This window comes from Coregonus lavaretus, assembly GCF_964263955.1.
Source record: "Coregonus lavaretus genome assembly, chromosome: 20".
In the NCBI taxonomy this organism is placed as follows: domain Eukaryota; kingdom Metazoa; phylum Chordata; class Actinopteri; order Salmoniformes; family Salmonidae; genus Coregonus; species Coregonus lavaretus.
In genome coordinates, this window is record NC_140007.1 from 43,279,651 (window position 1) to 43,303,397 (window position 23,747).

A 23,747-nucleotide genomic window follows, 5' to 3' on the forward strand; every position below is an offset into this window, starting at 1 on the left:
CTGTTATAAGATACAAAGCTCAGTCATGGATGGAAATCAGGTTTGGAGAATCTTACTAAACGTGGATGACATTGGAAAACCTGAAGTGGTGAGAAGATCTCGTTACCATGGAAGAGAAATGACTGACCATCCAGACACGGTCAACATCTTCAACCAGTTACCAGAACAACTGTGGACATTAACTGCAGAGGATGTGGGACTAGTTGATGTAGAACCAGTGGTGGTTTCAGTTAGAAAAGACAGTGGCCTTACTACAGTAATCCCTCGTTTATCGCGGGGGTTACGTTCCGAAAATGACCCGCGATAAGTGAAATCCGCGAAATAGAAAACTTTTTTTTTTTTACAATTAGCAACTATTACGTATACAAATACAGTGACTCACGTGTAGGCCGTTTCGTCGACATTATGGGTTTAGAAGATGTTCGAAATTACAAGATAATTTGGCCAACTTAATGTAAATTTGCCAAGCTGTTTTATGTACGTACACATAACTGCACGAGACGACAAAATGATAGCACAATTCGTAGCATGTTTTGATACAAGAAGCGGGAGTGAGTTTTTAGCGAATCAGAATGCAGAGCACAATGCACCAAAAAAAAAAAAAAAATGCATTATGAAAATCCGCGAAATAGCGAATCCGCGATAAGTGAACCGCGAAGTGGCGAGGGATCACTGTATTCCAGTTTGCAAGCGCCAATACCCACTCAGTGAAGAAAAAACAAGGGGAATTGAGCCTACAATATCAGGACTTCAAAAAGGGCAAGTAATATATCCAACCTGCTCCAACTGGAACACTCCAATTTTACCAGTAAAGAAAGGTGACACTGGAAAATGGAGGATGGTGCAGGACTTCAGACCAATCAACGAAGTAACTGTACCGGACGTTAGACCTGTACCAGACCCATATCTGGCCCTGCAAAACATCTCACCTACCCAAGACTGGTTTACAGTGGTGGACCTTGCTAATGCATTTTTCTGCATTCCGTTACACCCGGAGTCTCAACCACTATTTGCATTCACCTACAGAGGACAGCAATTCACCTATTCTCGTCTTCCACAAGGATATCGTGATTCCCCAGGAATCTTCAACGCTATCCTGAAAAGTCACTTGGAGGAGTTAACATTACCAGAAGGGGTGACACTGCTTCAATACGTTGATGATCTCCTGTTGGCAGCACCAACTGCTGAGTCTTGTTTGCAGGCCAGCAAGTCCCTTCTCCTCTTGGTAGCTAAGAAAGGGTACAAAGTGAAGAAAGAGAAAGTGCAGTGCTGTAGGAGAAGTGTACAGTTCCTGGGGAGAGTACTGTCAGGAAAGGGACAAGCTGTCTCTTCGGCCCAGAGGACATCAATCTTGGAACATCCCAAACCCACTACTGTACAACACCTTTTGTCATTTCTTGGCCTTACTGGATACAGCCGAACGCACGTGCCAGAATACTGTCTTAAGGTGGAACCACTGCGAGCAATCTTGAGAGAAGCAGGAAACAGAAACCTCACAGCTGTCCTTAAGTGGACTCCAGAGGCAGAGGCAGCTTTTATCCAACTCAAACAAACGCTAGCGCAGGCTGAAGCACTGTCTTTACCTGATTACACCACGCCATTCTGTTTGGATGTTTCTGAAAGGGATGGTTATGTGCATTCCATCCTGTATCAGAAACAAAAGGGGGAGAGAAGAATCTTACACTACTACAGTGCAAAACTGGACAACATTGAGACAGGACAAACTGACTGTGCCAGACACATGGCTGCCATTGCTAAAGCTGTAGGCAAAACAGCTCACATTGTAATGAGACATCCACTTGAAATCAACACAGACCATGGAGTGACAGCTTTTATTGGCTCTAAACTTTTCACGTTGTCCAGCAAAAGAAAATCCAACATAACAAAGGCCATCACTGCAAAACACATTACCTATGTGACGACCACAACCAACATGACTGATGGCATGGGTCAGGGAGAACCACATGTATGTGAAGACAGAGCAGCCAAACAAATCAAGGTTCGAATGGACCTACAGAACTCACCTCTGGACGGCAACAAGACCACCCTGTTCACAGATGGATGCTGCTATAGGTCAAAAGACCCAAAGGAAGGGAATGTTGCTGCCTATGCTGTGGTAAAGCAAGACAAGGAAGGAGAACACGAAGTTGTTGAAGCAAAAAGACTGAATCCCAATGAAAGTTCAGCACAACTAGCTGAACTTAGGGCATTGAGGAGAGCTCTACAACTAAGTGAAGGAAAGAATGTGGACATCTACACAGACTCTGCCTATGCACATGGGATTGCACACATTGATGGACCACAGTGGATGAGGAGAGGATTTGTGACCAGCTCAAATGAGCCCATCAAACACAAGGTTGAAGTACAGAAGTTAATTGATGCAATCCAGCTTCCCAAACGAGTGGCAATAATGAAGTGCAAAGGTCATAGCAGAGAAAGCACCAGAGTGCGTGAAGGAAATGATCGGGCTGATCAAGCAGCAAAGGATGCAGGAGGATACACTGCCCAGCAGATGGTGCAACGAGCCACTCAAGGACAGGAGGAGTTGACGACAGACACAGTAAGACAGTTGCAAGAAGCAGCAGGCGCCTACGAACAGAACGTATGGAGCAGACAGGGAGCAAGACAAGACCATCATGGGATTTGGAGATCTCACACAGGAAAAACAGTGGGACCTGCAAAACTCCTCAGATCAATCTTAAGGGAAGAGCATGAGAAGGCTCATGGAGGATGGAAAAGTGTCGCAAAATCAGTTGAGAAAGCATGGTGGCATCCACACATGTTGGACATGGCAAGAGAGACATCAGAGAGCTGTGAAGTGTGCAAACAATACAACAACAAAGTGTCACTTGGAGCAGTGATTGGCAGCTTCCCAATACCTGACGCGCCATTTCAAGACATTTGCATAGATTTCACGGACATGGGACAGGACAACAGAGTGGAAGGAAAAAGATACCTGTTGGTAATGGTTGACAGATTCACCAGATGGGTGGAAGCCATCCCCACAGCAAGAGAAGATGCAAAGGCTGTGATTAAATGGCTGAGGAGGGACCTCATTCCAAGGTTCGGGGTCCCGCGAATGGTCCGTTCCGACAACGGTACACATTTCAAGAACAAACACCTGAGGGAGGTAGAGCAGGCCCTAGGAATCACCCACAAGTTCGGGTCAGTATACCACCCCCAATCGCAGGGACTCGTAGAGAGAGCTAACCAATCGCTGAAACGAAAAATGGCCAAAATCATGGCCGGAACTAAACTGAAGTGGGTAGATGCGCTGCCCCTAGCTCTAATGTCAATGAGAAACTCACCTGGGTCTGACACCCATTTAACGCCCCATGAGCTTATGACAGGACGCAGAATGCCAGGGCCACCAGCAGACAATCTTAGTATGCCTAGGCTAGATATTGCAAAAATCAGATACACAGACTACATGCAAGCGCTAATTTCTCTTGTTGAAAGATTGTCTAAACAGGTGGTGGAAGTGCGCACTCCTGCTGTTGAAACCACGGACGAGAACAGAGACATCCTGGTGGGGGATTGGGTGAGAGTGAAGGTGCATTCCAGAAAGTGGACGGAGCCAAGGTGGGAAGGGCCCTTCCGGGTAAAAGAGGTATCAAGCCACTCGTTGCGGGTGAACACGAGCAAGAAAGACGTGTGGTACCACAGGACACACTGTGCCAAGGACATAGTTCCAGGAAGGACTCTAGATCAGGTACAACAGGACTTGGCAACAGAAGGGGAGTGATGATGATGTTGTGGTTAGGAGTGGGGCTCGCCTTATGGGGAACAGTGTTCTCAGCTCCCAATCAGTACCATAACATAGTCATTACCTTACAGGAAGGGGAATCTCAAGTGATGTCCCTAGAACCATGTAAGATCTGGTCATGGAGGAATAGGGCTAGTGGAATTGGGGACACTGGTTGCAATTGGAACCAGAAGGGAAACTGTAACAAAATGAATCCCCATGTGTTAAAGAGAGGTACTTATCTGTGTGAGGGAAAGTGGTGTCCATATTGGGACTATATGATCACAAATGTTGGCACCTTCTGGGAATGGCGTAGAGGCTATCCGTATGCATTAGGAGATGCTTCTAAAGCAGCTAGGTTTTCAATGATAAGGGGTGTACAGGGGTCAAAAGGGGGTGCATGTAAAGGTGATGAAATCCTACTAACCATTCAAGACATTAAACTTACAGACGCAGGTGTGTACACCTTAGCAGCAGTACGATCCGGACCAGACACCATGGGTATGTTCACCATCGCAGTCACACCCAAACCTGCAGCTGGGGAGAGACAGACCCAGTTGGACCACACCCCCGCTCCAGGACCAGCTCAACTTCAACCCACTAGGGTACCAAACCCTGTTCAGGTGATTAATGTTAGGGATATAACGGACAGCGACCAATTGGGGACAGAAACTGGCTATGAAGGGAAAGAAAATATGTGGTTGGCATACATGAGGTATACGGCTAGGACACTGGCCAGGCAGAATTGTGTTATCTGTGGGCATGCAAGACCTGGGTTGGCAACCCACCCATTCGCTTTAGGAGAAGGGGAAGGATGGCAGTGCATATTGGAAGAGTTCTACCATTCACTGCCAAACACCACCCTGTGCAAAGCCCTAAGTTTGATTTTCCCTGAGGTTCCCCCACAAAAGGCACCTGAGGGAGTTCAGGCTTATGGAGGTAATTACAGTTGCATTACTGGAACAGGTAAGGGTGTTAACTATGGTAGGCTACCACCCGGGGATTGTGCTGTGAATGTAACCATGAACAGCACTTGGCCAATAGAGGGTAAAACCCAGACAAAAGGGGTGGCTGATGTGTGGTGGATCTGTGGACCAAATAGAAAACTAACCCCGATTCTAAAGGGGGACTGGCAGGGCACGTGTGCATTAGCTAGTTTAATTATACCACTGACCATTATTGATGTTTCCTCAGACCAACTTTTGGGGATTGCCCAGCTAACCCCAGACAGAGAGAGAATGAGGCGGGGGAGACGTAGTGCCCCATGGTCAACAGAAGAGGAGATCCACTCTAACCTGTTGGGGGTGCCTGTGGGAGTACCATTACAGTTCCAGGCACTCAACAGGAACGATGGGTTGTGGCATCTGTTGCCAATCATAGGTCCTGCCATAGATGCTGCTAAACAGCGATCTTGGATAAATTACATATATTATAACCAACAGCGATTTGTTAACTACACACGCACTGCCCTGACTGGAATGTTCGAACAACTAGAGGCCACCTCTAGGGTGGCTAGGCAAAATAGACTAGCACTTGACATGTTGCTTGCTAACCAGGGGGGTGTTTGTAAGATGTTTGGGGAACAATGCTGTACGTTTATTCCTAACAATAATAGCCCTGACGGGAGCATAACAAAGGCCCTTGTTGGCCTGGAGAAGTTGTCAGCAGAAATGGAGAGCATGGCTGGAGTGGGGAGTGGTGGGCTGTTCTCCTGGCTGAGTGACTGGTTTGGTGAGTACTCTTCTATGGTGGTTACTGGATTTCTGACCCTAATAATTGTGTTTTTGCTGTTAATGTGTTGTGCTGCTTGCATCGTCCCCTGTCTCAGGAGGTCAGTGGTAGGAGCGGTGCAGGCGTCAGGTATGATGCTGTTGTTACCGGCCCAGGATGATGCGGGTGACTCTGCTACTGACTCTGAGACCAAGCTGGATGATCCATGGTTTGCCTAGTAAAATACATACACGCATTTATTTTCAGTTCTTGCTCATTTATTACCTTATGTTTTTACTAACCACTGTGATTGTTTATTCTTCCTGATGTGAAGGTAAAGGATTCCTGGGTGGCTGGTAGCCAACTCAGTACATGTTAGGTGTAGGGGAGGAATAGAGGGTTAAAATTATTATTTTTTATTTTTTATTAACATTAAATGTTGTGATTTAATTTCCATATCCTGTTATTCTTAAGGGTGATTATACTCTGTTTAGAGTGACACCATAAATGGTGTCAAAAGAGGGAATTCTAAAATTTCCCTTTAAAAATCTTTAATCACACCCTAGAGTTTTAATAATCTTGTGTTTTGTGTTCACTCTAGGGATAATCCTGTGTTTTATGCTTTATTAATCAAGTTAACCATGTGAATGTTTGTCTTTCCTTATGTGAAGGTTTGAACTTCTTTGATGACTGGTAACAGTTTGCAAGTTGGGTGTAGATTGAAGGATTTTTATTATCAAATTGTCTATTAATAAAAGTGTTTATTTTTGTTTGTATTGTATTTTAATGAGTGACACCCTAGAGGGCGTCAAAAGAGGGAATTGTTGGGTTTTATTTTTCTCATAATTGGATCTGTATGTGATGGATAGCTTGGAAGGAATGCATTAATGAGGAGCACTGTACTGATATGGATTGTTTCACATAACAGGGTGGGGAACGTTGGGGGTAGGACAGATAAGACTTGTGTTTCTTGCAGATGCGAACACTCTCTCTTTGTATTCTGTGAAACTGTCCTTGAACATGGAGTACAGTGGGATGATGTCTTTCTGGGTGCTGACTCCGCAGGTTATCATAGCAACTATGTCTAGTAACAAATGGAGTGCCGAGGAGTTGGGCCCACCCCTGCGCCAACGGATTGGCTGGACCACACTCAGTCCTTTGCTCTGGTTGGCCAACAGAAGAAGTGGAGGATTTCTGTCAGAGTATTTTAAGAAGAACTTAGAACAATGGATTAGTTAACTGAATGCCCTGCGTGGTATTTCAGTGGACCCGTATATACGAACCTTCATACTTATCATACATACATTTTGCATATAATAAATTTAGCTTGGATTGAATATCTCTTGATTATGTTTTCTCTTATTCCAATACCAGATTTGAATTACGCAATTTCTAACACTAGCCAATTTATATCACACTTTTGTAAAACCTAAATGTAGCTATACCAGCTAACTTACCAATGAGGAAATACTGTTCAAACGAAAGGCACACCATTGCGACTTGATAAAGACGTCAGAACTCTACGTTGTCACGATACATTAATACTGATACTTGCCAACTATCATGTCAACTTGCTTTTAAACACACTTATTTGTAAATGCTGTGTCTGTTGTTTAGCTAGTTAGCTAGCAAGATGGGTAGCATATTTTTCTTCAGTGAGGTTTATTGGCGGTTGGCATCCAACGTTAAGGTGCATTACCGCCACCTACTGTACTGGAGTGTGGGACAGACTGGGAGAATCTAAATCCTACCATAAAAAATAAAATAAAAATGTAACCTTTATTTAACCAGGTAAGCCAGCTATCGGCCCCGTTGCTCATGACAAGCATATCAAGCAGGGTGAGGTCACAAACATCATATCCGGTCTACAGTAATGTCGTAATGTCATGACTGGAACAAATTGCAAAAATCTCTGAAGCTGGAGACACTTATCTCCCTCACTAACTTTAAGCATCAGTTGTCAGAGCACCTTACCAATCACTGCACCTGTACACAGCCCATCTGAAATTAGCCCGCCCAACTACCTCATCCCTATATTGTTATTTATTTTGCTCATTTGTACCCCAGTATCTCTATTTGCACATCATCTCTTGCACATCTATCATTCCAGTGTTAATACTAATTGTAATTATTTTGCACACTAGCCTATTTATTGCCTTACCTCCATAACTTGCTACATTTGCACACACTGTATATATATTTTTTTCTGTTGTATTTTTGACTTTGTTTTGTTTTACCCCATATGTAACTGTGTGTTGTTGTTTTTATCGCACTGCTTTGCTTTATCTTGGCCAGGTCGCAGTTGTAAATGAGAACTTGTTCTCAACTGGCTTACTTGGTTAAATAAAAAAATATTGGCCCCGTTCAAATGATTTGAAAATGCATATTTTCTTCCCTAAAGTATGACTGGAAACCATTGAATTTAGTATAACCGGTCTGAAATATTAGGAGGTACAGTATACAAATTAACTTAACTGGCCTACTCACACCCTTGCAGTTCACATTTTGCTGTAATAGATTTTTACAATGCAAGGTCATTGGAACACTTGAACATAACATTTTACTGCAGATCCTCTACTTATTAATCCCACGATTGGACAATGGAGATGTCTCCATACTTACACAGAAACATCATACATCAGAGAGACTGAGCACTGATGGCTGGTGAAACAAGCACAACCCATTACTTACAGAGAAGCAAATGGATTCAATAGAATAGACTTTAAACCCATGGAATCAAAAAACAATACATGATCAAAAATCCAATGCAAAGTCAGTTTTATGTGAATAATCTGATAAACACTATTATGCAATATGTACAAAATATGCATAAAAAGCAAAGGAACTATACAATCATGGAGGTCTGTAAGAAAAGCCATGAAGTGTATATCATTAATTGGGGTCACACACTGGAAATATACTTTCTCTTTGCACCATTGCCCCTTGTGGGGCATGGGAATATACACAGCCATGGTCACACAAGTCATTTGTTTTCCAAACCAGTGTCCAGGCCATGTTATCCAAAGGTCCTTTGCACAGTTTGTATCAACAGAATCTACAGTACACCATCACCAGAAGCACAAGTTCCATGGGGATGTTGTGGGATCATCTGTAGATTTTCTCAGTTCAAGGACAATTGCTCCAAGATGCTGTTGTATCCTGCACCATCATCCAAAGACCAGGTGCAGTGTCATACAAAACTCATTTAGTTCCAGTTATGCTCAAATGACTTGGACTGACCATTAAAATGTAGGCCATCTGACATTACCCTGGACAGAACAGACTTGGCTCCTACTAAGGTTTACATCTTTGTCCCCAGTATTGGAATATTTAACAACAAAAAAAGTTTTCATGGAATTGTGTTTTAAGGTTTCAGACCATGTATCAAGTTCATAGTCGGTTTAATCTGTACACCACAAAACAAATGTGCCAGCACCCAACTTTTATTTAAAAATGGAGTCTAGATCACATTTACCATGTAGTGGACAGACATTGGACCCTACTGCCCAGTCTAGTTTTCAAGCCAATGAACCACACATTAGACTGGACTGTTCTGATGAATGTCCTGGAGGGTTGAATCTGGTAAGCATAATATTCATAAGAAGTCAAGTTTACAAAAATATAACGTACTATTGTTACGAGAACTCATGCATACCATTTTGTACATATGTTAACAAAACCTTTACCTGTTCTTGGTCCCACAAACATCGTTGTTCCCTCTGTGTCTGATTCCTGCAAATGAAACCTCAACTCAATAAAACATCAAGTGGAACCCTCGAGTCAATAGAAATAACTGAACAATTTCTGTCATCTATCTCCTTATCACAGTGAGTAATATATAAAATACAGGGGGGGGGGGGGGGGGGGGGTGCGCACATGAACATACCTCTATAGGCATTTGTAGGCCTTTATGTACATCTGTAGGTTTTTGTGTAGAAATACAATAATTAGCGTTGAGACAAAATAATCAATATCGTCATATGATCGGTAGGCAGTGGTATTGTCAGAATTGACAAAAACTGGATATTTCTCACTGTTCATCTAAGCCAGGGATGGGCAACTGGTGGCCCTCGGATCAATTTCCCCAAAAAACTAACTTTGATTAATTTTTTTAAAGCTCAGTCAGGGTCTCAACTTACTGTTGTAAGTTAGAATAGTAGAACACACAAGATGCAATTTTGAAATTTGGTTGTGCAATTATCCCATGTCAGCAAAATATTTCTAGATACCTAAATTAGCTGGCCGCTAAACTATCTAAACTTGTTATCATGGTCGAATTACCGACCAGGGGGCCCTCATTGAATTTGTTAGTCAGTCTGACTCAGATATCATATTAAACACTGCCAACATTTCCCTCCGCCCCATGGCAAAATGTGTAGAATTACAGCAAGCTTGCTATAAAACTGCAACATTTTCTCTACACCCTAAAACGCAACAAAATGTCACATCGCTGTCAAGAGGAGGGCCACTAAAATGTTTTCCTTGCAATGTGTCTGTGTGGGGGGGGGGGGGGGGGGGGGGGGGGGGTGTTGCCCATCAAAGTTGCCCATCCCTGATCTAGGCAATTAAAACAATAACTATTAGAACTGATAATTCCCCTCCCTCCAAAATCATCTTACCAGATAGATATTTTCTTATAAATATAGTTACTGCAATCACAGCTAGTACCACCACCACAACAGCAGATATTATTTCAGCTATGGGAAGGGAGGTCTGCGGTCCACATTCAGAGTTGGATGAATGAGTTCCAGGTTTAATTTGCTGAAGCTTCAAGGTATCACATCTATAATAAGAGAAATGGACCATTGGTAATCGACAATTTGATAATCTAACTTTGTTTTACATTATGAAAACTGTTAGCGTATTGCAGTATTTAGTTTATATTTTGAAGGAAATAACCATTTGCATGAGCCACACTTACTGTGTGTGTGGCTGGCAGGATGTAAATGATCCATTTGAATAAGTATCACCAATGCAGTCAGCACACACAGTATCTGTAGATGTTGTTCCTGCATAAATACATGTTGAAATGTTAATTAAGAATTGCATTTAATTTTTCCCCTACTAATTTAATTCCATTAACTGTAATGATTATTCACACTGAAGTTAACTTGACTCAAATGAATTATGACAACACAATTCGTTTTATGAGTGAGACAGAAGACCAACCTGTGTGGCTGATGTATTGACCAGGTTTACAGCTGCTGTGTCTCTGGGCTGCTCTACAACCATCCTTAGTTGGGTCTAGACAGTAGAACCCCTCCAGTGTCCCACAGACAGTGTCTGATGAAGGTCTACATGGCTGCTTTACCGTTAAGCCAAAGCCTGGGTCACAGTTGTTGGTACACAGTTTGCATGCTGTAAGACCATTGGGTTCATCAAGGAAAGTGGAGTCGGTACAGGGGACACAGGAAGCACTTGTAAATTCTGTACAGTGTTTATGTACCCGGTTTCCTGTGGGATAGAAGGTCAGTGTCATGGATTGATTGGTATTGCAATGTATTTTCTTCATAATAATCCATATTGTATACAGAACTGGTACTTACCTGGTGAACACATTGGACAGCACTTATCAACTCTTCTGTACTCTGCTCTACCACATGCGATAGAGAGCTCAATGTTTAGAAGCGTCAAAATGATTGCTAGGTCTATCTGTAAATAGAGAAAATTAACACATTAACCCTGTTGAAAAATGGGGGAGGGGGGGGGGTCACACATTGGCAAAGCAGGGATGAAGAGAGTTTGAGGTTAGAGTAGAGATGTGAGAGGAGGAGATTTCAGATTGAGGAGCGATTGACAGTTTCAAATTGAGAGAAAGCATAGTTAAGATTTCCATGTTTTTATTATTCAGGAAATAAATGTTTTATTATTATTATTTTTTTTTTTTGTGGGGGGGTAGATCAGCTTAATATTGCAGATAGATTGTAACTTCCATCAATGTAATTGTCTGCATCACTTCCAATCCCCCATGTTTTTTATATACACTGCTCAAAAAAATCAAGGGAACACTTAAACAACAGAATGTAACTCCAAGTCAATCACACTTCTGTGAAATCAAACTGTCCACTTAGGAAGCAACACTGATTGACAATACATTTCACATGCTGTTGTGCAAATGGAATAGACAACAGGTGGAAATGATAGGCAATTAGCAAGACACCCCCAATAAAGAAGTGGTTCTGCAGGTGGTGACCACAGACCACTTCTCAGTTCCTATGCTTCCTGGCTGATGTTTTGGTCACTTTTGAATGCTGGCGGTGCTTTCACTCTAGTGGTAGCATGAGACGGAGTCTACAACCCACACAAGTGGCTCAGGTAGTGCAGCTCGTCCAGGATGGCACATCAATGCGATCTGTGGCAAGAAGGTTTGCTGTGTCTGTCAGCGTAGTGTCCAGAGCATGGAGGCGCTACCAGGAGACAGGCCAGTACATCAGGAGACGTGGAGGAGGCCGTAGGAGGGCAACAACCCAGCAGCAGGACCACTACCTCCACCTTTGTGCAAGGAGGAGCAGGAGGAGCACTGCCAGAGCCCTGCAAAATGACCTCCAGCAGGCCACAAATGTGCATGTGTCTGCTCAAACGGTCAGAAACAGACTCCATGAGGGTGGTATGAGGGCCCGACGTCCACAGGTGGGGGTTGTGCTTACAGCCCAACACCGTGCAGGACGTTTGGCATTTGCCAGAGAACACCAAGATTGGCAAATTCGCCACTGGCGCCCTGTGCTCTTCACAGATTAAAGCAGGTTCACACTGAGCATATGTGACAAACGTGACAGAGTCTGGAGACGCCGTGGAGAACGTTCTGCTGCCTGCAACATCCGCATGACCAGTTTGGCGGTGGGTCAGTCATGGTGTGGGGTGGCATTTCTTTGGGGGGCCGCACAGCCCTCCATGTGCTCGCCAGAGGTAGCCTGACTGCCATTAGGTACCGAGATGAGATCCTCAGACCCCTTGTGAGACCATATGCTGGTGCGGTTGGCCCTGGGTTCCTCCTAATGCAAGACAATGCTAGACCTCATGTGGCTGGAGTGTGTCAGCAGTTCCTGCAAGAGGAAGGCATTGATGCTATGGACTGGCCCGCCTGTTCCCCAGACCTGAATCCAATTGAGCACATCTGGGACATCATGTCTCGCTCCATCCACCAACGCCACGTTTCACCACAGACTGTCCAGGAGTTGGCGGATGCTTTAGTCCAGGTCTGGGAGGAGATCCCTCAGGAGCATGCCCAGGCGTTGTAGGGAGGTCATACAGGCACGTGGAGGCCACACACACTACTGAGCCTCATTTTGACTTGTTTTAAGGACATTACATCAAAGTTGGATCAGCCTGTAGTGTGGTTTTCCACTTTAATTTTGAGGGTGACTCCAAATCCAGACCTCCATGGGTTGATACATTTGATTTCCATTGATACATTTGTGTGTGATTTTGTTGTCAGCACATTCAACTATGTAAAGAAAAAAGTATTTAATAAGATTATTTCATTCATTCAGATCTAGGATGTGTTGTTTAAGTGTTCCCTTTATTTTTTTGAGCAGTGTATATACTCCCCTTTATTACTTTTAAACCCCGCCATCCTTTCCCTACTTGGAGTAAACTAGTGAACAACAATGCCCAGGCCTCTACTTCCAGCAAATACTTACTATCTACACCTTATGGACACATTCAATTTTACAATAATTAAATTTTATTTGTTTTGCTCCTGAACTCTCAACCTCTCCGATCATTTTCATGATGTCCATCCGATTTGCTTCTATATGCCATATCTTTCTAACTGTGCTCTTTCCCAAAAGCTCATTTTGGACACAGTATGCTTACTTATTAGTTATCTTGTTATTATTTATTGTTATTTGTTATTAGTCCCATCCTTCAACTCCATTCAATACCTCTCATCTATCTTTTAACACCATCCATATAGGATTTCTATTTGCCATACAGTGGGGAGAACAAGTATTTGATACACTGCCAATTTTGCAGGTTTTCCTACTTACAAAGCATGTATAGGTCTGTAATTTTTATCATAGGTACACTTCAACTGTGAGAGACGGAATCTAAAACAAAAATCCAGAAAATCACATTGTATGATTTTTAAGTAATTAATTTGCATTTTATTGCATGACATAAGTATTTTATCACCTACCAACCAGTAAGAATTCCGGCTCTCACAGACCTGTTCGTTTTTCTTTAAGAAGCCCTCCTGTTCTCCACTCATTACCTGTATTAACTGCACCTGTTTGAACTCGTTACCTGTATAAAAGACACCTGTCCACACACTCAATCAAACAGACTCCAACCTCTCCACAATGGCCAAGACCAGAGAGCTGTGTAAGGACATCAGAGATAAAATTGTAGACCTGCACAAGGCTGGGATGGGCTACAGGACAATAGGCAAGCAGCTTGGTGAGAAGGCAACAACTGTTGGCGCAATTATTAGAAAATGGAAGAAGTTCAAGATGACGGTCAAATCACCCTCGGTCTGGGGCTCCATGCAAGATCTCACCTCGTGGGGCATCAATGATCATGAGGAAGGTGAGGGATCAGCCCAGAACTACACGGCAGGACCTGGTCAATGACCTGAAGAGAGCTGGGACCACAGTCTCAAAGAAAACCATTAGTAACACACTACGCCGTCATGGATTAAAATCCTGCAGCGCACGCAAGGTCCCCCTGCTCAAGCCAGGGGCTGTCGCTGGGCAACACAGACTTTCAACTCCCTCCAAAAATTTTCTATGGGGTTGAGATCTGGAGACTGGCTAGGCCACTCCAGGACCTTGAAATGCTTCTTACGAAGCCACTCCTTCGTTGCCCGGGCGGTGTGTTTGGGATCATTGTCATGCTGAAAGACCCAGCCACGTTTCATCTTCAATGCCCTTGCTGATGGAAGGAGGTTTTCACTCAAAATCTCACGATACATGGCCCCATTCATTCTTTCCTTTACACGGATCAGTCGTCCTGGTCCCTTTGCAGAAAAACAGCCCCAAAACATGATGTTTCCACCCCCATGCTTCACAGTAGGTATGGTGTTCTTTAGATGCAACTCAGCATTCTTTGTCCTCCAAACACGACGAGTTGAGTTTTTACCAAAAAGTTCTATTTTGGTTTCATCTGACCATATGACATTCTCCCAATCCTCTTCTGGATCATCCAAATGCACTCTAGCAAACTTCAGACGGGCCTGGACATGTACTGGCTTAAGCAGGGGGACATGTCTGGCACTGCAGGATTTGAGTCCCTGGCGGCATAGTGTGTTACTGATGGTAGGCTTTGTTACTTTGGTCCCAGCTCTCTGCAGGTCATTCACTAGGTCCCCCCGTGTGGTTCTGGGATTTTTGCTCACTGTTCTTGTGATCATTTTGACCCCACGGGTTGAGATCTTGCGTGGAGCCCCAGATCGAGGGAGATTATCAGTGGTCTTGTATGTCTTCCATTTCCTAATAATTGCTCCCACAGTTGATTTCTTCAAACCAAGCTGCTTACCTATTGCAGATTCAGTCTTCCCAGCCTGGTGCAGGTCTACAATTTTGTTTCTGGTGTCCTTTGACAGCTCTTTGGTCTTGGCCATAGTGGAGTTTGGAGTGTGACTGTTTGAGGTTGTGGACAGGTGTCTTTTATACTGATAACAAGTTCAAACAGGTGCCATTAATACAGGTAACGAGTGGAGGACAGAGGAGCCTCTTAAAGAAGAAGTTACAGGTCTGTGAGAGACAGAAATCTTGCTTGTTTGTAGGTGACCAAATACTTATTTTCCACCATAATTTGCAAATAAATTCATAAAAAATCCTACAATGTGATTTTCTGGATTTCTTTTTCTCAATTTGTCTGTCATAGTTGATGTGTACCTATGATGAAAATTACAGGCCTCTCATCTTTTTAAGTGGGAGAACTTGCACAATTGGTGGCTGACTAAATACTTTTTTCCCCCACTGTACATCATTGGTGTATCCTATCTGGTGCCAAGTACTGCTGTAGCCTGAAATTATGCCAAGCTACTAAGCTTACAAAACCAAAAACGTTTAACTTACCGTCCATATCGAGCTTTGAGACCGAGCCATGGTTCTCCAATCCTCAACATCTCAGTGGAAGAAGGTCCACCACCCTGGATTCTTACTTTTGAACTATCACAATGGCAACACCTCTGTTGTCGTCCTTCCTCATGTAGACCTTGAGAGTCACACACTAATACAATTATTGGAAAAGTTTAATACCATACAATATTTAAATATTTGCCGTACAATATCTAACAAATGTTAAATTAGAACAGATCATTTTTGGTTCAAGGGAATTTTATCGTATATGTCAATGTTATGCCAACATATAGAATGTAATGCCGACAATATAATAATAATAATAATATGCCATTTAGCAGACGCTTTTATCCAAAGCGACTTAGTCATGTGCGCATACATTTTTATGTATATATAGAATGTAATGCCAACAATATAAAATGTAATGCCAACAATATAGAATGTAACGCCAACATATAAAATGTAATAGCAACATACTAAAACCTAATGCTGTTCTCCAATCGCCAAGCAACCAAAATGCCTTCTATCACACAGTGATTTGTAGTACAAATGCTGGACTCTGATAACCAACTAAATGTATGTTCTTCATTTAAAGGGTAGAAGGCATGAGTTTTTACTCACCAGTGTAACAACACAATGTGGTCAAAGACGTAGTTGTAGTCACGATCTGGTTACCTATAAGTACAAACATAGTTATGTTTTGCTGTTATTACATACACTACATGACCAAAAGTATGTGGACACCTAATCGTTGAACATCTCATTCCAAAATCATGGGCATTAATATGGAGTTGGTCCCCCCCTTTGCTGCTATAACAGCCTCCACTCTTCTGGGAATGCATTCCACTAGATGTTGGAACATTGCTGTGGGGACTTGCTTCCATTCAGCCACAAGAGCATTAGTGAGGTCGGGCACTGATGTTGGGCGATTGGGCCTGGCTCGCAGTCTGCATTCCAATTCATCCCAAAGGTGTTCGATGGGGTTGAGGTCAGGGCTCTGTGCAGGACAGCCAAGCCCGAACCATGAAAAACAGACCCAGACCATTATTCCTCCTCCACCAAACTTTACAGTTGGCACTATGCATTGGGGCAGGTAGCGTTCTCCTGGCATCCGCCAAACCTAGATTTGTCTGTCGGACTGCCAGATGGTGAAGCGTGATTCATCACTCCAGAGAACACGTTTCCACTGCTCCAGAGTCCAATGGCGGTGAGCTTTACACCACTGCATCCAACGCTTGGCATTGCATTTGGTGATCTTAGGCTTGTGTGCGGCTGCTCGGCCATGGAAACCCATTTCATGAAGCTCCCGATAAACAGTTATTGTGCTGACATTGCTTCCAGAGGCAGTTTGGAACTCTGTAGTGAGTGTTGCAACTGAGGACAGATTATTTTTATGTGGTTCAGCACTCGGCGGTCCCGTTCTGTGAGCCACTTCGCGGCTGAGCCGTTGTTGCTCCTAGACGTTTCCACTTCACAATAACAGCACTTACAGTTGACCGGAGCAACTCTAGCAGGGCAGAAATTTGATGAACTGACTTGTTGGAAAGGTGGCATCCTATGACGGTGCCACGTTGAAAGTCACTGAGCTCTTCAGTAAGGCCATTGTACTGCCAATGTTTGTCAATGGAGATTGCATGGCTGTGCGCTCCATTTTATACACCTGTCAGCAACGGGTGTGGCTGAAATAGCCGAATCCACTAATTTAAACTACATAGTTCGTATCACTGAAGTATAATAAGAACTGGAGACTGCGTCCAAGATGTCCGCCCGTTGTTTTCAAGGTAATCTACTCACGTTCACATACGCCAATTCATGGACCGTCTATACTCGGATTGCATCCAGTTTATACGGACCAACATCACATGGCACTAGCATTCGGGAGCAGCGCCGATGTCATCACGTCATCCAAAAACATGGCATACATTGGATGAACGCAATATGTTAATATCTGAGTGATGAAAAAAAATAAACACGGCCTCAGCAACAATTATTTGAATAATTCAATGGGATGTTTTGTGCACAAAGGTGATGAATAAAGTGTCTCATTAGGAATTGTCTAATCTGACATCTCTATGCGGCCGTGTATGGAAATTGTCTTTCTGGGCCGGGCGTCAGTTAAACTGCAGTACCAAAGCAAAACTGTAGGAGCAGTCAAAACCGTCCTTCTAGACCGGAACCCTGGCCCCTTGGTTCATATGCTAGCTCAAGTTGGCTAACAGTAGCCACTAGCCATGCTAGCATGTAATTACATTCCAGACCAAATGTTGGCAGTGGTGAGCGAGATATACATCAGGTAATCCATCAATCAAAATCACAGGAAGTGTGATGTAAACAAGGAGCACGTTCGGCCAGGCAGCATCACAGATAGAACAATGAGCCAGATGAATTACCTGATGTATAAATCTGAAGCATCCGGTTGGCATTTCCACTCACTACCAAATATGGTGATGAGAGGAAACCCAGTGGCCGGCAGTGGGAGAAGATGGAGCGAGATGGATTTTGGCCGACATTCTGCAAATTTTCTCATCAATGAAACATTTGATCTCAATACAGTTTTCTGTTCCCAAAACTAGAACCTATTATGAACAGAGTGGACTACGTTTTGTAGACTTTACCCTTTGCCTAAGTTTATTTTATTTTTTAATTGCATTGTTCAGAAGGAGTGAAAGTTATTGCACACGTGCACTTCACAGAGTAGGCGTTCCCTAACAGAAATATGCAAATACATGCTCGAACGCGCCAATAGAATCTCGCTAGCTCGTGCTTGGCTCTGCCCACCTCCCTGCTTGTTCTGCCCACTATGATTAATTTGCTTCCATTGGAAACGACAAGATGTGGTCCATCTTGGTTAGTTATAAAAGTCTTTGGCAGCATGCTCTTCAGACTTTGTCACTTATCTAGTGGGAACCTGTTAGCACAGCAGGCTCTGGTGCCTTGTTGCAGTGGGCTCAAAACGAAAGAGAAAATCATACCTGCTTGCTCTTATTGTGTAGTACCTCGTCTTTTTTGTTTTGTCAACTTTTCGGGATGTTCTCTGTGAAGTAGGCTACGGGAGTTTTGTAACTTTTTCCACCTTGGCTTAGTGCTAGCATGCTAGCTGACATCTAGAATCTGTTTTGGATTACCCCGACACGTCATCGGCCAGTGAAGCAACGCCTCCCCCTGGCTTTGGTCGCTAACTCAGTCTGCACGCTTTTAAAGCTGCAATATGTAACTTTTTGAGTGACCCGACCAAATTCACATAGAAATGTGAGTTATAGATCTGTCATTCTCATTGAACAGAAGTCTAAGAAGAGCTATTTCTATGTTTCCCGTTCTTAAGTTTAGTTTTTGCATATTTTACTTTCGTTTTTGTACACCAGCTTCAAACAGCTGAAAATACAATATTTTTGGTTATGGAAAAGATACACTATATATACACACATTGACACCAATGTTCACTTTTCGGCACTGAACTAATTTCAGGTCTGCTGAGCGCAAACTTTAACGTTGTGAAAATTCTGTGCAACACTGAGGCTGTACCTGCTTTCAGTTACAGTTTTAACAGTGGCCACGTAGGCTACTGTGGCTATTTGATCATAACGTAGGCCTACCAGAATGGCCTACCATCAAAAACAATGGAGAAAAGGCATCCCATAACATTTTAACATGGCAATAGCTGTTATCATTCAGCCTACAGTAGCAGCCAATGTGTGGTGTTCAATGTAGACCTACATTCCATTAGACTTTGGAAAAAAGCATTCAGGGCTTGACATTAACCTGTTTATCCACTTGTCCTTCAGACAAAGAGGTGACTGAAAATGTGTTATTTGATGCAAGAAACAACTTTACAAAATGCACTATTATTACAGAGAATCAGACAAATTATGCTACCCTCTGCCAATTGGCTACTTGGCTTATTCAAGCCTGTCTCAAAATACAACACTGCCCCTTTAAGGCAAAAAAACTATTTTCCTGACTTGCTTTTCAAAGATGTCTAGAAATGTACACGTTTTGTGCTCTTGTAGAAAGCAATCACTCCCATATTGCTGACTACAGATTATATATAACTGGGCTAATAACTCACTAACTAGTAAAGGATATGAACTAAATGTGCACACGTGGCTACATGCGCTTGTTTTGAGATTAAAGTGAGAGCTGCATCTACTCACAACCGGCTCATAGTGTAAACAGTTCAGTTCAAAGTAAATGGCACAGAATTATTTGCATATAGGCCTACTGCAGCTCTGATTGGTTATGCTGCAGGTAGAGTACGGGCTGAGTGGTGCGTTGGGACTTTTTGATGTGTATACTAACGCAAAGCCATATGTGACTTGTTTCAGGAAACTAGGCCAATGTCATTCGACACTACTGCACAGGAGAGGCATTTGAATGTAAACATTTATTTTTTATCAAAATGCGTTTTTGGCAGAAATGCCTGCTGGAACATGTGAACTCTCAATAACAAACTTGTATGCCATCTAAATACGAATTAAATTGTTCAATTACGAGTTGGTTTAGCCACGGAAAAAGACAGGAACCTTCCTGCTAGCCATGATTGGCTGAGATAATGGATGGGCTGGACATGCCGTGATATAAGTTTGGATTGTTCTGCCATGTAGCACGCTTCTGTCTATAACATGAGCTGCTCAGTATGTGTAGGTAATCCTTTCTTACACGGCTATATTGAAAGATATCACAAAGAACTGCATAAGTGTTGCTAATGTGCTCCACTTTCTGGAGGACCGAGTTTTGAAATCAGTTGAATGCCCGGTGGAAGCAGAGTATGATAGCTAAGGAGATGGAGAAAATTCAGCCGTTTGATTGCAAATAATGCGGAGGGAGTCGAAAAGAGAACACACATAAGAAGGCTGTTGTATAAAACACCTGTCTCCGGATTACATCTTCAAACTAAGGGCAACCATGGCATCCATGACAGAGAGGGAGAAGCGTTCATCCATGTATACGGGTAAGAGAGTCTAGCTAGCTACATTTTCAGATATTATACGTTTCTAATTTTGTAATTGTAAGTTAAAGTGTACTGTTAGCTAGCTAACTAACGTTAGCAGGCTGGCTCACTAGCTAACGTTACGTGTATGATCTGTGTAGTAATATTATTCATATCTCAGAGCCATTTGCATTGCTAGTTATAGCCTAACGTTAGCTAGCTAGCTAACATTGAACCTAGCTAGTTGGTTAGCTTTAGCTAAGATGACCAGCACCAAAGTCAAATCAGGATAAGACGTTAGGGCAACGAGACAGTGTCCAAGTTCTAAAATTCTCCGGTAGAATGCCCTGCTTTTATTTCGTCACACTCACAACTGTAAGCTATTTTCTGTAATTAGCTCACCATTAACTTGTAAATAATGATCTTGAGAGTTTATTTTACATAATAACAAATACAAAATTAGTTAAAGTTAAGATGTTAGCTATACAGTAGAATATGGTCATTATTTGAACTGGCTAGCCAGCTAACTTAAAGTTAGCTAACTAGCCAACAAGCTACAAACTAACCAAATAATTGTTTAGAAAGTTGCTTTTAGTTGCCTGGTTTGCTAGATTGACATAAACCAAATTCATTTTTAAATACGGATGGGTTTATTGGTGTTAAAATACACCAGTCATGCTATTTTGGACCACCAGGCTGCTGATGTCATGCAGCCTGTTGTTTTTGTGTTTATACTTTTTCATAACAACAAGTTTGATGTTGGACCACAATAGAATGTTCATGATGTCACTGCGACAACTGTCTACAGATATGTTGATAGACGTAGTATAAACCAGCCTTTAGTCTTGCAATCTTTGGTTGTTTAATACACTACCGTACTCACTCTGTATAGCACATTTAAAGAAATGGTGGGGCTAAGGCTTATGAGGGTGTGAATGATGCTGAATGGGTGTAGACAAAGAAGAGCTCTCAAGTAGTCCGCCAGATCAGAGGCAGTAGATGACCATGGATGTTCTCTTGATAAGTGCATGAATTGGACCATTTTCCAGTCCTGCTAAGCATTCAAAATGTAACAAGTACTTTTAGGTGTCAGGGAAAATCTATGGAGTAAAAAGTACAGTCGTGGTCAAAAGTTTTGAGAATGACACAAATATTAATTTTCACTAAGTCTGCTGCCTCAGTTTTTATGATGGCAATTTGCATATACTCCAGAATGTTATGAAGAGTGATCAGATGAATTGCAAAGTCCCTCTTTGCCATGAAAATGAACTTAATCCCAAAAAACATTTCCACTGCATTTCAGCCCTGCCACAAAAGGACCAGCTGACATCATGTCAGTGATTCTCTCGTTAACACAGGTGAGAGTGTTGACGAGGACAAGGCTGGAGATCACTGTGTCATGCTGATTGAGTTAGAATAACAGACTGGAAGCTTTAAAAGGAGGGTGGTGCTTAAAATCATTGTTCTTCCTCTGTTGACCATGGTTACCTGCAAGGAAACACGTGCCGTTATCATTGCTTTGCACAAAAAGGGCTTCACAGGCAAGGATATTGCTGCTAGTAAGATTGCACCTAAATCAACCATTTATCGGATCATCAAGAACTTCAAGGAGAGAGGTTCAATTGTTGTGAAGAAGGCTTCAGGGCGCCCAAGAAAGTCCAGCAAGCACCAGGACCATCTCCTAAAGTTGATTCAGCTGCGGGATCGGGGCACCACCAGTGCAGAGCTTGCTCAGGAATGGCAGCAGGCAGGTGTGAGTGCATCTGCACGCACAGTGAGGCGAAGACTTTTGGAGGATGGCCTGGTGTCAAGAAGGGCAGCGAGGAAGCCACTTCTCTCCAGGAAAAACATCAGGGACAGACTGATATTCTGCAAAAGGTACAGGGATTGGACTGCTGAGAACAGGGGTAAAGTCATTTTCTCTGATGAATCCCCTTTCCGATTGTTTGGGGCATCTGGAAAAAAGCTTGTCCGGAGAAGACAAGGTGAGCGCTACCATCAGTCCTGTGTCATGCCAACAGTAAAGCATCCGGAGACCATTCATGTGTGGGGTTGCTTCTCAGCCAAGGGAGTGGGCTCACTCACAATTTTGCCTAAGAACACAGCCATTAATAAAGAATGGTACCAACACATCCTCCGAGAGCAACTTCTCCCAACCATCCAAGAACAGTTTGGTGACGAACAATGCCTTTTCCAGCATGATGGAGCACCTTGCCATAAGGCAAAAGTGATAACTAAGTGGCTCGGGGAACAAAACATCTACATTTTGGGTCCATGGCCAGGAAACTCCCCAGACCTTAATCCCATTGAGAACTTGTGGTCAATCCTCAAGAGGCGGGTGGACAAACAAAAACCCACAAATTCTGACAAACTCCAAGCATTGATTATGCAAGAATGGGCTGCCATCAGTCAGGATGTGGCCCAGAAGTTTATTGACAGCATGCCAGGGCGGATTGCAGAGGTCTTGAAAAAGAAGGGTCAACACCGCAAATATTGACTCTTTGCATAAACTTAATGTAATTGTCAATAAAAGCCTTTGACACTTATGGAATGATTGTAATTATACTTCAGTATACCATAGTAACATCTGACAAAAATATCTAAAAACATTTGAAGCAGCAAACTTTGAAGACCAATACTTGTGTCATTCTCAAAACTTTTGACCACGACTGTACATTATTTTCTTTAGGAATGTAGTGAAGTAAAAGTACAGATACCAAAAAAACTACTTAAGTATCGACAACAGTCACCCTCGAAGCACCAGGGACCCTCTGTCAATACAGATGCTGACGGGAGAGGTTGTGTTTTCTCTAGCAGGAGGTAAGCTTGGCTTCTTATATGGTGTTGAGTAAAGCTTAAACCATGTATTTAGATTGTAGGTAGGTATTGTAGTTAGGTATTATAGGTAGTTTACTCAGGTAGTTATTGAAGGTTATTGTAGGTAATTATTGTAGGTAAGGACTGTATTCGGCGGACTCCGGCGAAGCACGAGGCTAGCCTACCCACTACTTGGACCAACAAAGCTAGCTAGCTAGCGGGTAGCTACCGGTAACTTTTAGCAACTGTGGTTAGCTGTTTCCAATGTTATTTCACGCTTAAGAGTACCTGTAATTGAGCCAGCTAGCTGCCACCTTCAGCTGTTTTTCTAACCTCATTATCATTAACGTTAGGTGGTTGATAGCTGCTGTACTTAATTTCGGCTACTGATTGCAGTCTGCCAGTTTGGCTTTATACATAGCTTGGGCTTTGTCGAGTAAGGCTTAAACTATGTATTTAGATTGTAGTTAGGTACTATAGGTAGGCATCGTGGGCTGTATATTATTAAGTAGTATAGGTAGGCATC

The 23,747-nt window shown here is 42.9% G+C and overlaps 2 protein-coding genes across 2 annotated transcripts in view; one reads left to right on the forward strand and one right to left on the reverse strand.

The window, feature by feature from the left end:
- The window catches only part of LOC311148030 (tumor necrosis factor receptor superfamily member 5-like), a 195,006-nt gene that overhangs the window by 156,256 nt on the left and 15,003 nt on the right, over positions 1-23,747 (forward strand). The gene's annotated exons all lie outside the window — the stretch shown is intronic.
- Positions 9,898-16,230, reverse strand: LOC311147572 (tumor necrosis factor receptor superfamily member 5-like; the record flags this gene model as incomplete). The annotated part of the gene is made up of 7 exons (XM_084184321.1): positions 16,099-16,230; positions 15,475-15,628; positions 11,002-11,107; positions 10,625-10,909; positions 10,377-10,464; positions 10,106-10,238; positions 9,898-9,948 (listed from the first exon to the last, which is right to left on the reverse strand). Exons 2-7 carry the CDS (start codon positions 15,502-15,504, stop codon positions 9,898-9,900), a joined length of 693 nt encoding a protein of 230 aa, XP_084040447.1. The 5' UTR covers positions 15,505-15,628; positions 16,099-16,230.